Source organism: Camelus bactrianus, chromosome 1 (genome assembly GCF_048773025.1).
Source record: "Camelus bactrianus isolate YW-2024 breed Bactrian camel chromosome 1, ASM4877302v1, whole genome shotgun sequence".
Taxonomy (NCBI): Eukaryota; Metazoa; Chordata; class Mammalia; order Artiodactyla; family Camelidae; genus Camelus; species Camelus bactrianus.
In genome coordinates this window covers 1,082,585-1,097,638 of record NC_133539.1, presented here as the reverse complement: position 1 = coordinate 1,097,638, position 15,054 = coordinate 1,082,585, and the positions used below count along the sequence as shown (strand labels likewise).

At 59.4% G+C, this 15,054-nt stretch overlaps 1 protein-coding gene across 3 annotated transcripts; it reads right to left on the bottom strand.

The window, feature by feature from the left end:
* Positions 1-637: 637 nt before the first annotated feature.
* POFUT2 (protein O-fucosyltransferase 2) lies at positions 638-14,966 on the bottom strand. Of its 3 annotated transcripts, none has more exons than XM_074377735.1 (9): positions 14,790-14,959; positions 13,175-13,425; positions 9,632-9,776; positions 8,995-9,105; positions 5,352-5,418; positions 3,631-3,756; positions 2,539-2,719; positions 2,273-2,396; positions 638-1,590 (listed from the first exon to the last, which is right to left on the bottom strand). In XM_074377735.1, the coding sequence occupies exons 1-9, from the start codon at positions 14,918-14,920 to the stop codon at positions 1,437-1,439; spliced, it is 1,290 nt and encodes a 429-aa protein (XP_074233836.1). In that variant the 5' UTR covers positions 14,921-14,959; the 3' UTR covers positions 638-1,436. The 3 variants fall into 3 exon arrangements, 2 of the variants coding, with proteins under 2 accessions (XP_074233836.1, XP_074233902.1); XM_074377801.1 differs by having other exon boundaries at positions 14,758-14,889; XR_012511522.1 differs by having other exon boundaries at positions 1,452-1,590; positions 2,532-2,719; positions 14,790-14,966.
* Between the last annotated feature and the right edge of the window lie 88 nt (positions 14,967-15,054).

Genomic DNA, 15,054 nt, shown 5'->3' with positions numbered 1-15,054 from the left:
CCTGGGCTCCCTCAGGAACGGGCTCCACGTCCTCCCAGCAGCTGGGAACACACCCTGGCCCTCCCTTCCCGCAGCCCCGTCACCTGGACCCTGGCTTCCAGGCTGTCCCCTCTTGTCTACACAGAGCCTCCAGGGCCCCTCCCTCCCCCCTCTCATTGCCCACGAGACTCACTCCTACCCCTGCCCCATGGCTTCTCTCCCACGTCCCGGTCAGGCCCCGGGTCACACCACTTCCTGCCACCTCGGGCACCCAGGCACACGCCGCGGGGCCTTTGCACTTGCTGTCCCGGGGCCGGCCCTTCCCCCGCCCGAGCCCCCTATTTTCCTGCTGTGCCCGCTGTGCTGTGACGCAGGCTGTCCTGCTGGCTGGTCGTTCTCCAGGATGCAAAACCGAGGAAGTCTGCTGCCTCCTCCTCGGGAGAAGAGGGCTGTTCCCAACTTCCCACAACCGTGGACTTTGTCAGACAGGTCTTACAGCCAGCAGTCCTGAGGACAGGGGGGCCGGGCGGTGTCTCCACAGTGTGCTCACAGCCACCAACATGGATGACACAGCGGCCAACTTTCTTCACAGAAGACGGTGGCCATGGTGGAAACACTTGCTACAGCTCTCGGCCGAAAGAGAACGCAGAAGCACAACTTCTAGAAAACGTACTTTATTAATATCTGAAGTACAAACAGAGAAAGAATAAATATTCGGTCACCCAGCCCTGCGTGGCTGTGAGCCACACTACAGGACCCCAGCGCGCACCCAGGGCCATCTCAAGAGCCTAGGAAGGAGACGTGGGAGGAACCTGGGGCTCCAGGCTCTGCAGGGCTCCCCGTCCGCACTGTGGCCTCACCAGTTACCTAGGAGTCATGGGACTGGGACACCTGGTCAGAGGCGACGGGGTGGGGGCCCTCTCGTGTGACTGTGAAGGCCCAACACAGGGCTCTGTGGACCAGTCCAGGCCCCCCATTTGGCAGCTGGTCTCCAAGGCGCCTCCTCAGGCTGGAGTGACCGCCCGCGCCTCTCAGCCCCACCGCTGCCCGGGAGGGGGGGCCGCCCGAGGCCTCAGACCTGTGGTTGCACGTGGGCCCACGGGGGAGAAGGGCAGGACTTCGGACTCTGCTCTGCAGCCACCACAGGGGCTCAAATGACTGAAACCCTGCGAGTCACAGGTGCCACCAGCGCCACATCCATACGCCCCCGGGGCGGAGCCTCAGGCGTCGCACTTGCCCGGGGCAAGCCGGCACCTCAGTGCTGGCACAGGGGCCTCGCTGGTCACAGCGACATGGTCCCGGATCCCGATGCAAACAAAACCCAAGGCCCAGGGCAGGCGTGGGACGGACCCGCGTGGCTCCCCAGGCCTGAGCCCTGAGGGGCACGGCCAGCTGGTGGGGCGAGGACGCACATCCTCAGGGGAGACAGGCACCGCCGCGTGCAGGGGGTCGGGCGGTCAGTACACAACCCTCCAGTGCGTGGGCTGCTCGCACGCTGGCTCCTCGTCCCCGCAGAAGCGGTTGTAGGTCGTCCTGGGGTCCAGGCCCAGGATCTCCCTCTCCTCATGAATCCGGAAGGAGAACGTGGAGACCGAGGTGCCGATGAAAACCCTGCCATGCAGCGCCAGGTCACCGGGGCTGCCGGGCAAACGCACCACCCGCCAGCCGTCCGCCTCCGCCGGGGCCCGCCCGGGCCCCACAGCCCCGCCGGCCGGGGTCCCCATCAGGAGATGCCCAGACACCAGGCTGCCGGGGAGGCTGCGGGTGCTGGTGTGAGGGAGACAGGGCCCGCGTCGGGGGCAGGCTCCAGCCTCCACTAGATTTTTGGCTACTCGATGCAGGAGGAAGTCTCCTCCAGGGAGATGTCTTGGAACAGACCTGCCACAGATATGTCCCCAGGACGTCACCAGCTTTAAGCCCAAGAAGGTGGCGGAGCAAAGCCCGTAACCTCCCCCCTGCCAAGCCTTGAGGCTGAGCTGGGGCTGCTCCCTGCACCCCTGCTGGGGCCGAGTCCGCCCAGCACCCCCAGAGGGGCGCAGAGGAGTGGGCCCTCTCCCTGGAGGTGGCGCCCCCGGGGCCCTTCACAGCACAGAACACCTGCAGCCCTGCAGGAAAACAGGTCCACGAGCAGGCCTGTGGAGCCAGCATCCGGGAAGTTTGAAAACGGGAAGTGACCTACTCTGCCTTTGTTTTCCACTTTACTCCAGGGGTCCCAGGGCGGAACCCCAGGACCCAGGCCCAACTGTTTCCCAGGAGGAGGAGGGGACAAAGGGCAGGGTGCCTGGCGGCCCACCTGGCGTGCGCGCAGACCCACTGGTCGACGATGGCGACGCCCCCGTCCTTGTAGAGCTCCAGCTCCTCCCCCGTGGGCTCGAAGCGCAGCATCTCAGGCAGCAGCCTCCTCAGCTCCTCGTACTCTGCGGACACAAGCAGGCCCGTGGGGCCGGAGCCAAAGGCGGTGGGCACGGCTGCAGATGTGGCTGCACAGGTGGAAGAGGGGACCGACCCGACCCTCCAGAACCCAAGAGCGCAACGGGGAGCGGGAGGCGCACCGCGCACCCTTCCTGACGGCGTCCGTGGCCACGAAGACCTTGTCCAGCCGGTGGGTCTTCATGAGGCTGCGGATCCTCCTCACGGCTCCGGCCAGGCTCGGCACGTCCTCCCTGTGCCCCCAGATGAAGTCCTTTCTCCTCAGGTGGACGCCGAGGTACGGGCCCCCCAGCGAGGAGCCCAGCTGGACCTGGCAAAGGAGGACGGGACAGGCTGAGCCCACGGGGTCGGCGTCCAGCGCGGCAGGAGGCGAGGGGGACGCAGAGTCCAAGCACCTCCACGCAGCAGGGGCCACACCGGGGTCCGTCCAGGGACCGATGCTCAGGGCAAACCCTGGGGGAGGGGGCTGGACGTCTCCTCAAGACCATGAGTGACCAATGACCCACACCCTTTCATCTGAGTGAACAAAGACGAGTAAAGGAAACACTGGAAGCAAATACAAACTAGATAAAAATAAAAAGCCTTCAGTTCAATGTTGACGCTTCCAGTGAGACCTGTCCACATGCCCTGGCACTTATCGCGGGAACGACGCTGCTCCACCTGAGAGCAGCGCAAACGTCCTGCGGAGAAAGACGGTGAAACAGCATTCCTCTCTATGAAACAGTTTGCTGTTAAAACCTACGTGAAAAAGAAATCATTAAAACAATTACACTGAAAATGCCTAAAAATAACAATAATTTGAAAAAGCAGCATATAATTCATCGAAATTATAAAAAAAGCCAACCTTTCAGAAAAAGTTCTTTCCTAAAAAGGACAATGCTGGAGCAAAAGGGTGTTCATGGTGCCCCTTGAGGGGGGAGGCAGAGGTGAGCCCCGGTGCCTCCGACGGCCTCTCGCTTCTACTCTCCCATCTGCCACCTCGCTCCACTGTAATGACCACCTGGGCCACAGCCCCGCAGTAAGTTCCCACCTCGCTGAAGAGGAACCGGTACTGACCGACAGCCCAACGTCTGCACCAGGACAAGGGGCTCCCGGCCGCCGGGCGGCATCCACAGCAAAGCCAGCACCCCGTTCTGACCTTCCCTGAGCAAAGGGACTGGTCACTGGGCATCTAGAGGGGTAACTTCGGCGTCCTCTGACCACAAAGATGTGGAGAGCTACCTTCATCTTGGTCCAGTCCTCCTCAAAGGGGGTCCTGTCGGCCTCGTCGGTGGAGTTGAGGTACTTGCTCCTGAACTCGTCCCCCACAGCCCGCAGGTGCCGGGCAAACACCATGCTGCGCCGGGTCTGCGGGCACAGAGGGCACTGTGAGCGCCTGCCCCGCGCAGGGCCTTCGCCGGGCGCCCCTCCGGCCCCAGGAGCAGCCCGAGGAGCTGCAGGCACGCCAGGACAGCGAGCCGGGCCTGGGCAGCGCAGACAAGCCGCTGCCTGTCTGTGAGGGGGAGGAGTGTCACGGGGAGTGGACCACACTGAGTCTGGGCAGCACCGACAACCCTCCACTCCTGAGAGTCCCCTGGGCCCAAGGGACAGAGCACTGGCCGAGAGAAGGTGGCTGGCAGGCGGCGAGTGCGGGGGGGGGGTCACCAGCAGTAACAGCCAGATGGGGACCACAGAGCTGACAGAGACACAGAGCAGCTGTGTCCACAGTGAGGACAACCGCACCTCCACGCTCCCGACACCACCCTCCCAGGAGGTGCCCAGGTCGCACGCCGAGGCAGCAGGGGTCTCATCTGGGGTGCTCTGCACACACCTGGCCTCTCCATGCCCCCTAGGCTGGGCAGGTCCCGAGAGCTGCGAGGGCAGCGGCTGAGAGGGGATGTGAAACCCATTCCCTGGGGCTCCTGCCTGGGCCAGGGGACAGACAAGCCGCTGCCCCGTGATGTAGGCACAGAGATTACAGAACACAAACACGTGTTCCTGAATGCACAGATGTGCTTTTCTTTTTCAAACGTTAGCTGCCATAAATCACCAACCTGCCCCTCAATGAACAAACCTGGGAACCCCTCAGGCAGAAGACACCACGCCAACTGTGCAGAGACAGGGGCAGCAGGGGGCTGCCCCAACACAGGCGCCGTGCTCCATCCACCCTGCCAGAGCCAAGGTCAGGGGTCCAGGGAAACCACTTCCCAGAGGGGCCTCCGGAGAGGTGACCAGGGCGGGTGGGTGCGCCCCGCCGGGAGCCCGGGACCAGAAGGGCGGGAGGAGAAAACGGGCTGGAGACGTCGGCCCTGGGGGGGCCCAGCATCCGTCTGTAATCTAAGAGAGCTGGGATTTACCTAAAACTTCCATTTCACTCCAACAGCAGACAAAGAGCGCCTCGTCTAAGAACCCGCCTGCGCAGGCCTGGGCCCCGGGGGAGCACGCGAGCAGAGGGCAGGCCCGGGCCCCCACCTCGCAGCCAAAGGCTCTTCTCAGGAAAACCTTTACGCTTCTGCCAAACTGGCCTGGCCTACAGGGCCCCCCATGGACAGAGCTGGGCCGCCTTCCCAACCAGACCCCTGACAAGTAAGCTGTCCCCAACGCCAAGGTGACATGGCCCATCTCCCGCCTGTCTCGGCCGTTCGCTCGCCCAGAGCCAGCGCCTCCCTTGGCGCGGGTCCAAGTCCAACCCCGACTCGAGGCAGAGACGCCCCACCGCTCACAGCTGGAGACCGAGCCAGGGGCGCCGGCTCCAGCTCCTGACTGCTCACGGGGAAGGATGCCCAAGCAGACGCGGCCGCCCCATCCAGCCCCCACCCTGGGCACCTCGTGCGCGGGCTGGGCCCCTCCACGGCTGCTAAAACCTTGTGACTTTAGGCCGCGAGGCTGAAAACAAGAGGGGCCGAGTGTCTCGGGTTTGCTAGAGCTACAGGGGGTGCAGGCGCCGGCCGGGCAGCACTCACGTCCCAGTACTCCTTCCCGCCGTAGTGGTCGTGCAGGAGGGTCTCGGCGCGGTCCAGCATCACGGACCTGGTTTTAAACAATAGGAAGAGACGGTTTTACTTTCAAAATGATTCTGCTCCGAAGTTCAGACAGCGCTGTCCACGTGGGAGGGCCCTGAGCCCGGGAACACTCTGGGCTGAACTCTGAGATCGTACCAACCTTGCCAGGTCACCTGGGGGCATTTGGGCAATCACTGCCAACTCTCTGAAAGGCAGCTGTCTGCAGCGCCACGCAATTCTGAGAGAGCTTTCACTTCCTAAGTGATTCTGAACATTCACAGTCTCTCCTGCCCCAGCCACTGAACTGGGCGAGCTCGCAAGCAACCTGTGCCCATCGGTGTAGAAGAACACAAACCCACAAACTAACGAGATGAGCAAACAGAACCCAGCAGTGCGCTGAAAGAGTAACAGGCGCGACAGAGGGGGTTCACACCAGGAGGGCTCAGTGTTACACCACCTGCGACTTAGCTCGCCTCGGTACCACGTAAAGGGCAAACCCCTAAGACCGCGGATACCACAAAGGGGGGAAGGTCAGCGTTTACTCCTGTTCGTCAAAATCGCCTGAATGAAACAGAGCCTAGGTTCTCCTCATCCTGTTGTGTTCCTGCAGCCAGAAGCTGGCCCCTTTCTCAGCGAAGGCTCAGTTCCCTCCCGCACAGAGAGGCTGCCCGCTACGGAATAATCGAGCGCCCTGAAGAATCAGAACCTGCAGGAGGGACGCTCCAGAGACAGGCCACGTCCACGCAGGCCTGGGCGACCCAGGGGGCTCGACGCATCTGGAGAGCGGCCGGCTCACAGAGCTGCCGACAGGAAAGTGGGTGGGGTGACCAGGGCCCCCATTCTTAACCCCAAACAAAGCCTCAATGGCTCAGAGTTAAATATGAAAACTGAAACTATAAAAGCAAAACGTGAAAGACTCTAAGAATATTGGGATAAGGTTAGACTGAAAAATAAAAATCCAGAAACCTTTATAAAGAACACACAGACTAGTAAGTTTAAATGTATAAAAACTTAAAACTCCTGCAGAGAAAGAAACTGGCAAATGATCTGAAAAGATGCATTACAGAAAATCGTTTCAAAAGAGCCTTTAAATCTGATTTTACTCTGAAATCAAAGAAACATACGTTAACAGACCAGAGACCCACTTGTCCCTCATTACAGCTCGAGTCTGGTGGCTGCCCGGGGATGGTGGCTCGATGATCACCACGCAAGGCACACACCCCCCCCACAAACCCAGCCTCCGCTCTGGGTGTGAGCCTCCATTTTTACTCTCCAAACTGCAAAAATGGTTCCTGTCTATAAAAACCTGGAGCCAGTCAACGGCCACCCAGGTGGGCGGGCTCAAAAAACGCTCTCACAGCTGGGCAGGGACAACTGCAGAAGAACGTGGCAGCCTCTGCGGCCACCTCCACAGTGACTGCACAGGCTTCAACTCCCAGAGGGCATCATGCAGTGGGAAAAAGGCGAACAGAAACCCGCGCAGAAAACCCTGAGCGGGCGACTCCACGGGTGTTTATAAAGAGGGAGACGAGCTCCGGAAAGCAGCGGGGCGGCTGACAGCACGGCGGCCGCGGGGGTTGGGGTGGGAACGGAGGCTGCTCCTCAGAGGCGGCCTCGCCACCACATGCAGCGTCACCTGCAGAGATGCGGCTTGCACCCCGCGTCCGGCTAGGCCGATGTCCTAGAACAGCCCCGGCGCCCCACGCGGGGCGCAGCCTCGTGCCACGGAGTTCGGCCGGATTTATTTTTCGCACTGTCTCACACAGTTATGTCTGCACGGTCACCTCTGCTGAAACAACAGCGTCTTTCCATTTCCGTGGCTGAGTCGCATCTGTTCTGAATTTGCCACAACCCACTGCCCCGATGACCTACTGCTGAAGGGCGTGGGGGTTTCCGGCTTGTGGCTCGCAGGAACATTCTGGAACACGTGTGGGCGCACACACAGGTGCGTGGGGCTGGGTGTGCTGGGTCACAGGCCCACCCTCTGCGACCTGACAGCCAACTGGCCCCCAGCAGTTTCCCAGATCCTCCCGCGGCTGCGTGTGGCCCATCCTCCCAAGGGCGGGGGTGGCCTGCATTTCCTGGTCACCAAGGGCCAGAGGGCATCTTCTCGGGCTTAAGGGCAGCGTGACTTCCTCCCCGGTGTGCCTGAGTTTACCACAAGGCTGCCCGCCCTTGCCTCGCTGCTCCTGACTCTGGAACCTCCGTCGGTAGCTGGACCGAGTCCTGGACTGATCCACGGGCTGCATCTTCCTTCTGTATGTGGTCTGTCTTTTCATTTGTTTAACGGTATCCACCGATGGGCAGGAATCGTTAATTTTAATATAACTGGGTGCACCAATCTTTTCTTTCTGGCCAGTGCTTTTCACATTCTGAGTTTTCTGGGGGGTGGGGGTGACCCCCAGTGGTCCAGCCTCACCTGCCTCAGCACTGCCCCGCCCAGAGGTGTCTCTCCAAGAGTGAGGAGCTCCGGGCACAAGTCCCTCCTGGACTCAGCTCCAGTCACTCAGAAAAAACTGCCCACAGTCCAAAACTTCAGCCAGACCTGCTTCTGAGACCCAAACGGTTTTGGGACACTCGTGACATGGGGTCCCAGTGGGGGTGCCCTCAGCCACGTCCTGCATCCACGTCTGTATGTGGAGATGGGACCCCCTCAGGCAAAGCGACCAATTGCCGGCTGCCACAGTCCCACTGGTGTTTGGTTTACAAAGACCAGCACGCACACAGGGGTCCCAATGTGGGGAAAATGGGCTGAAAAGGACGGGGAGGGGCCCGGCCGGGTTGTGGCGGACGTGCAGACAGTCCACACGCCCGCAGGCCCGGGGAGCCTGGTTCAGACTGACGGGGACTCAAGGGAGGGCGGCTCCTCCAGGGTCCCCACGACCCCCGAGCTCACACCCGCAGCAAAGCCCCCACCGACGCTTGTCAGGCTGCCCAGCATGCATCCTCCTCCAGGGGGTCCACCTCCAGACCCAGCCCAGGAGCCACCTGAACACCTCCCCCTTCCGCTGACCCCGGTGCTGCCCCGTGGGGGTGGGCGTGGGGCAACCGTGAGGCCGGCTCTCTGCTTCCGAGAGGGACTGGGATGTGCGGCCATGCTTCCGACAGGAGACACCATGAGCAGCAGCCAGGTCGGCATGTCCGCGCCGGGAGAGGCTCAAGTCTTGCCCCCATCCCCGCTAAGGTGGAGAAGGGGGAAGCCCAGCGGGAGAGGGACCCCAGGTGGGAAGCGCACGCTCCCCCTCTGTGACCTCTCAGACCAGCTCCAGGCAGCCGCCCCAGCACCAGTCACCCTGGGGGGTCCCTTCAGAACTTCCCGGCCCCTCTTGTCCTCGCCCTCACCCTGCTGCAGCCACGTGTCCCCATGGCCCTCACCCCCACTGTCCTCTGTCCACCCTCAGGCCCACTGTGCCTAGTGTGGACCAGCGACCCCGCCCTGGGGCTCTGAGCAGCCCCCAAGGACCACAGGGGGCACAGGGCCACGGAGCTTGGGCCCAGTCACCCCCTACCCGCACCCCAACCCCAGGGCTGTCCTGTCCTAGTCGCTGGTCCCCACCCGAGGCCCAGCTGCACATGCGCACGTGCTCAGCTCACAGGCACTCACCGTGCAGACGTGTTTCTCAAAAGCACGGGTGCGATGATGGAAGCTGACCCCTGGACAGACAGACAGGAGACGTTCAGACCCCTCGTCTCTTCGTAGCCCCAGAACCATCCTCTGCAAGACAAGACCGAGCACCCCGTTACTCACTTCCTTTTTCCGCAGGAAGAAGTGAAGTCTAGACGCCTGGCCTGATCCTGAAAGACTCAGCTATCTCTCCCGGCCACAGTCACAGGCGGGGACAGTGCGAACATTTTTAAAGAAACCAAACATCTCACATGACCTGAAGGGACCAGTAGTATAGGACAGACCGTGCGCAGCCAGGGAGGAGCCTGGAGGAAGCGATGCCTCACGCTCGGGGCCAGAGCTCTGACAGGACTGTCCGTCCAGCAGCCGTGTCCTGAGACGCCCCGGGGTCACTCAGGACTGGAGAGCCCAACCACTCCAGTCCCTGAGCGACAGGCAGGTCTCCCGATGGCAGCTCACCTGGGGAGACGCCGCCACCATGACCATGTTCAAGTGCACTGAACAGTGTGGGGAAGGTGCATGTGCCCGGCAGGCATGTGTGACACAGCCCGAGCCCTGGACGAGCGCGTGTGGACGGCGGGGGCAGAGGAGGGGTGGGGGAGGGACCCGGCCACACCTGTAGTACTCGTGCTTGTCCTGCGAGTAGAGCGGCGGCTCGAGGCAGGGCCGGCTGTCCACCTTCTCCTCCCAGGCCCCCTCCTTCCAGCCCTCTGCGTAGCCCTGCAGAATGTAGACCTGGTCGATGAAGGGCCCGCCGGACTCTGCAAGAGACAGGGACCCAGGGTAAGAGCCGCCAGCACAGAGCGGACGACACAGAGCTACCACTTCACTTAATGCCACCGTCCACCCGGGAAGACTAGAGACAGCTCACAGGAGCAGAGGGAGGACGAATGAGCAGCCTTGGGACACGGGGGCGGGGGGGGTGTGGCCCAGGCCTCGGCAGCTCCCTCGGACCCCTCCCCTCGTCCCTCCCTCTGCTGCAGGCAGGACCAGTCCCCATGACAGTGCAGCAGGCTGTCTCCCCGGGGCCCCTCCTCCAGCTGCCAGGACTCCAGTGGTGCCAGAGCCCATCCCGGGCTCTCCCTGGGCCTCTGAACAGCTGTCCCCTCCTGGACTGTCCCCTGGGGCTGGCTCTTAACCCGTGAGGCTGTTCACACTGCACCTCCCAGGGTGCCATCCCTGCATGGCCACTCCTACACCCCGTCCCCGTCTGCCTTCCTGTCCCCTGCGGCCCCGGTTGCCCCGAACAACACGTGTTCCCACCACATATTTACACTCTGCCACCCCAACATGAGCTCCAAGCAAGTGGCCTGTGCCCATCACCCACTGCTCCCACCCCCACCTAAACATGCTGGCCACGTCCCAGGGTCAGTGAAGACGTGTTCAGAGAGGGAGCGATGGAGCCGCACGAGCGAAACTCCAGTGTCCCCGAGACATGCTCTGCTCGGGCACTGAGACCTGCCCTGCTGGGCTGATGCCCGAGCTCAGGAGCTCCTCCTACTGTGACGGGGATGGGATGGGGAGGCCAAGCCCCCAGGGGGCCCTGCAGCTCCCACCCAGGCCTGTCCCCCCTGCAGGGAGGAGGCCTCTGAACTGGGTCCAGGCCACGCACTCCCGGCAGCTCTGGCTCCAGGGGTGCGGCTGGCATAGCGGAGGGAGGACACCTGTCTCCAGTGCCCAGTCACTAAGCACTGTCCCAGGGCTATTTCTTGGGGAACTGTGAGCCCGGGTGCAGACCAAGGCTGAGACTGCCGCCCAGGCCAAGTCAGGTTGGACCAGACACCAGGCCACCTGTTCTCTCAGGTGGGGAAGGATGATCCCAAAAAGGCGTTTCCCCAGCCTCAGGGGCTGCTTTCTCAGCAGGAGTGCAGACACGTGAAGATGGTCCCCTGTCATTCCACGCCTGCAGCGCCCACAGTGCCGACCTAAACACGGGACACGTTCAGAGTGACAGGGTATGAGCTGCAGCGAGAACAGAACCCAACAAAGAGGATTCAGCCCGCCAGGCCTCGCACAGGAGAATTCAATGAATGCTGCTCAGGAACTGGGACTCGTTCTTCCAAGCCGCTCCAGGGAAGCGGAAAGGAGGCAGCACTAACTTTTTAAGTTTATGTCCACAAAACAAAGTGAGAGAAAGAAGAATGGAGCAGGGGAGCCTCACTCCCTGACTTGAGAGTACACTACAGAGCTACAGCCATCAAAACAGTGTGGAGCTGGCACAAAACAGACACACACATCAGTGGAACAGGATAGAACCCAGAAATAAACCCACACACTTACGGCCAATTAATCTACCACAAAGAAGGCGAGAATATACAACGGAGAAAAGACAGTCTCTTCAATAAATAGCGCCGGGAAAACTGGACAGCTACCCATAAAAGGACGTCATGAGAACACTCTCTAACACCACACACACACACACACACACAAAGTCAGAGTGGGTTAAAGACCTGAATGTAGGACCTGACGCTCTGAAACTGCCAGAGGAAAACGGAGGCAGAACACTCTCGGACATAAAACACAGCAGTATTTTTTTGTATCCGTCTCATATGGTAACAGAAACAAATGCAAAAATAAATGAATGAGACCTAATTGAACTTAAAAGCTTTTGCACACCAAAGGAAATCATAAACAAAATGAAAAGACAACCTAAAGAGTGAGATAAAATATTTATAAACAATGTGACTGACAAGGGATTAACTTTCAAAACACACAAATAGCACATACAGCTCAGTGTCAAAAACATTTAAAAACCCAATTGAAAACGGGCACGAGATCGAAACAGACGTGTCTCCAAAGAAGACGTCCCGACGGCCACCAGGCCCAGGAAAAGACGGTCCATACCGCCAATCATCAGAGAAATGCAAATCCAACCACAATGAGCTGTCACCTCACGCCAGTCAGAACGGCCGTCATCAAAAAGTCTACACGTAACAAATGCTGGAGAGGCTGTGGAGAACAGGGAGCCTCCTACACTGCTATTGGGAATGTAAGCTGGTGCAGCCACTATGGAAAACGGTATGGAGATTCCTTAAAAAACTGAACACAGACCTGCCATATGCCCCCACAATCCCACTCCCGGGCAGATATCCAAAGAGAACTCTAACTCTAAAAGACACACACTCCCCAGTGTTCACAGCAGCACTATTTACCATAGCCAAGACATACAAGCAACCGAAATGTTCATCGACAGATGACTGGATAAAGAAGATGTGGTATCATATATACAGACAAAATAAATGTTAAAACAGAATATTCCTCAGTCACAAAAAAGAACGAAATAATGCCATTTATAGCAACATGGATGGACTTAGAGATTATCATGCTAAGAGACGTGAGTCAGACAGAGAAAGACAAGTATCATTTATCACCTGTATGTGGAATTTTTTTTAAAACGATACAAATGAACTTATTTACAAAACAAAAACAGACTCACAGACTTAGAAAACAAACTTATGGTTACCAAATGGGAAAGAAAAGGGGGATAAATTAGGAGTTTGTGATTAACAGATACAAACTACTATACATAAAACAGACAAACAACAAGGATTCACTGTGTAACACGGAAAAATATTCAGTATCTTGCAACCTACAATGGAAAAGAATCTGGAAAAGAATAGACTGTATGTGTACAACTGAATCACTGCTGTACACCTGAAACTAACACAACATTGTAAATCAGCCACACTTCAATAAAAAAAACAGTAATAAGCTCTGAATAACCTTATTCAAAGAAAATCTTCAACTCTTCCCTCTTACAAACGCTAACATGGGAAGTCTGAGCAGGACCAAATTAAACTGGACGCGCGGTCACACATCTAGGCCAGCATGGGGCCCACACCACACGTGCGCCGTGTTCTCCTTCAAGTGAGAGCGGCCCTGGCTGCACAGGGAGCGAGTCCTGCTGGGACAAGGCCTCTGTGGCAGTGGCCTCCTCATCACCGCGCCAACCCACCCAGAGGCCAGGGTCTCCAGAGGCTAGGGGACGCAGAGCTCGCACACTTCAGGTCTGCTGCCCGAGAAAAAGCACGGAAAGACCAAGATCGCTGGTCACGCGGGGAGCACGAGCGCGGCCCCACGCAGAGCAAAGGCTGAGGCAGCAGGCCGGGGGCAAGGCAGCCAGAGGCTCACACCACAACCAGAACGCCCACCGCCTCACCTGCCATGAACTGCTCGTGCTCAATGACGGGGATGTTTCTGTTGAGACTTGGAAGATCAAAAAAGTCGGACCAGGGAATCCGGACCTGGTGGATGTCGGGGCTCTGCCAGTGGTAGAGGCGGCCCCAGGGGGGCAGCACCAGCACCCAGTCCTCCGTCTTCAGCAGCGTCTTCAGGAGGGAGGCGATGCGGATGTAGACGTCCCTGCGGAGGTTGAAGCCCTCTGGGGGGTTGACATCGTACAGAAGGTACCTGGCAGGGAGCACAAGAGAGCAGTCCTTCAGGGCAAGGCCTCTGCACGGAAACCCAGCTCCCACACCCACAGTCCGTGTCCCAGACTCCAGGCATGTTCAGCAGCTTCTGGTTCCTAAAGTGGAGGCACTGCCTACCCATCTCCACGTGGCCCATTACTTAAAGAGCCTGGGAGCAGATGCAGAAGACATCTTGGCATCCGTTTAACACCAGCTAGCACCTGACTAGCACCTGAGCATCCGTCCTCCAGGGGCTCTCAAAATTCCTGGTCTACAGACCCCTGTGCACTCTTAACAATTATTGAGGACCCCAAAAGGCTGCTGTTCATGTGGGTTAAACCTACCAACAGTTCCTGTGTTAGAAGTTAAAGTAAGAACTTCAAAATATATTTATGGGTTCACTTAAAAATAACAGTAATAACCTATTACATTTTGTCATTAACACTCCTAAACAAAAAATAATATTTTTCAAAACAAAAATCATTAGTGAGAAGAGTAGCAGTGATTGTAATTTTTGCAAATCTCTTTTTGAACTGGTGAGAGCTGGATTCTCCTGTCTGCCGCTGCATTCCGTGTTCTGTGATATCACATGCCAGGTGGTCTCTGGAAAACCCCACAGGAAACTCGGGACAGTGGGAGAGTGCAAATGGCAGGTGACATCCCAGCGTTTCTACAAACATGGTCTGGCACCGCAGGGGCCCTGGGACACACTTTGAGAACTGCTGCCCTGTCCTAGGCGAGACTCCCCTACACAAGAGCCAGGCAAGGGTCCGGGCTTCTGTCATGAGTTACCGCCGCCACACCCCTCCCTTCCCTGTGTTAGTTTTTCCCACCACCTCCTTCCTGCAGATGAGGATGGAATCCTCAGCTGGGGCCTCTAATCCCAGAAGACCGCCAACCCTGAGAGGAAGGGGCTCATCTACCATCCCTACACCCCGCACAGTCTGTTCTGGGTCAAGCCCTCAAGAACCGCTGAACGGCAATCACTCTTGTTTCTTATTCCTGAGCTTTACCGAAGGAACCAACATCTGAATGGAACTGAAATTCCCTGCAGATAAACAAGGCTGATAAACCACCCCATTCCAACATCTGATTCTGGGGCTCTTCCAACCCCGGGCAAGGCCCCACTTCTCTAAGAGGGGCCCCCGCCTGCCCTTCCCGGGGGGGGCTCTGGGAGGCCGACTCGCGCCCCGGGCCCCAGCGCCCCAGGCGGAGGGGACCCCGAGGCCCTGCCCCAGCCCCGCACCCCCGCCCTCCGCCCCGCGGCCCCCAACCGGCGCCCCGGCTCCACAGCCCAGCCCCGGCCCCCACCCCCAACCCGGTCCCTGCCCACCGGCCCCGCCGACAGCACGGACGCGCGTCTACCGTCTGCGGGACGCCGCTCCCGACAGGATGTCGGCCGCCGACTGGCCGGGCCAGAACTCCTCGCCCGAGGCCGAGGCCGGCGGCCAGGTCGCCGTCCCGAGCAGCAGGCAGACGACGGCGAGCGCCGCCATGGCCCCGGGCGGCCACGCACTTCCGGAGGCCGCGCTCCGCCCCGGAAGTGTACGCCGGCCCCCGAGGAACGCGTAGCCTGTAGCCACGGCAATGCCGCGGGGCCCTCCCCTAGCGCTTGCGTCGTGCGTCCTCC

Bases quoted from the DNA above. Each gene is read 5' to 3' on its own strand.
- POFUT2 (XM_074377735.1), bottom strand. From the start codon at position 14,920: ATGGCGGCGCTCGCCGTCGTCTGCCTGCTGCTCGGGACGGCGACCTGG. The intron at 5,419-8,994 runs GTGAGTGCCTGT...GTTTAAAACCAG, and splicing joins TTGAGAAACACGTCTGCACG to GTCCGTGATGCTGGACCGCG. The intron at 3,757-5,351 runs GTGAGTGCTGCC...CTGTGCCCGCAG, and splicing joins GCGGGAAGGAGTACTGGGAC to ACCCGGCGCAGCATGGTGTT.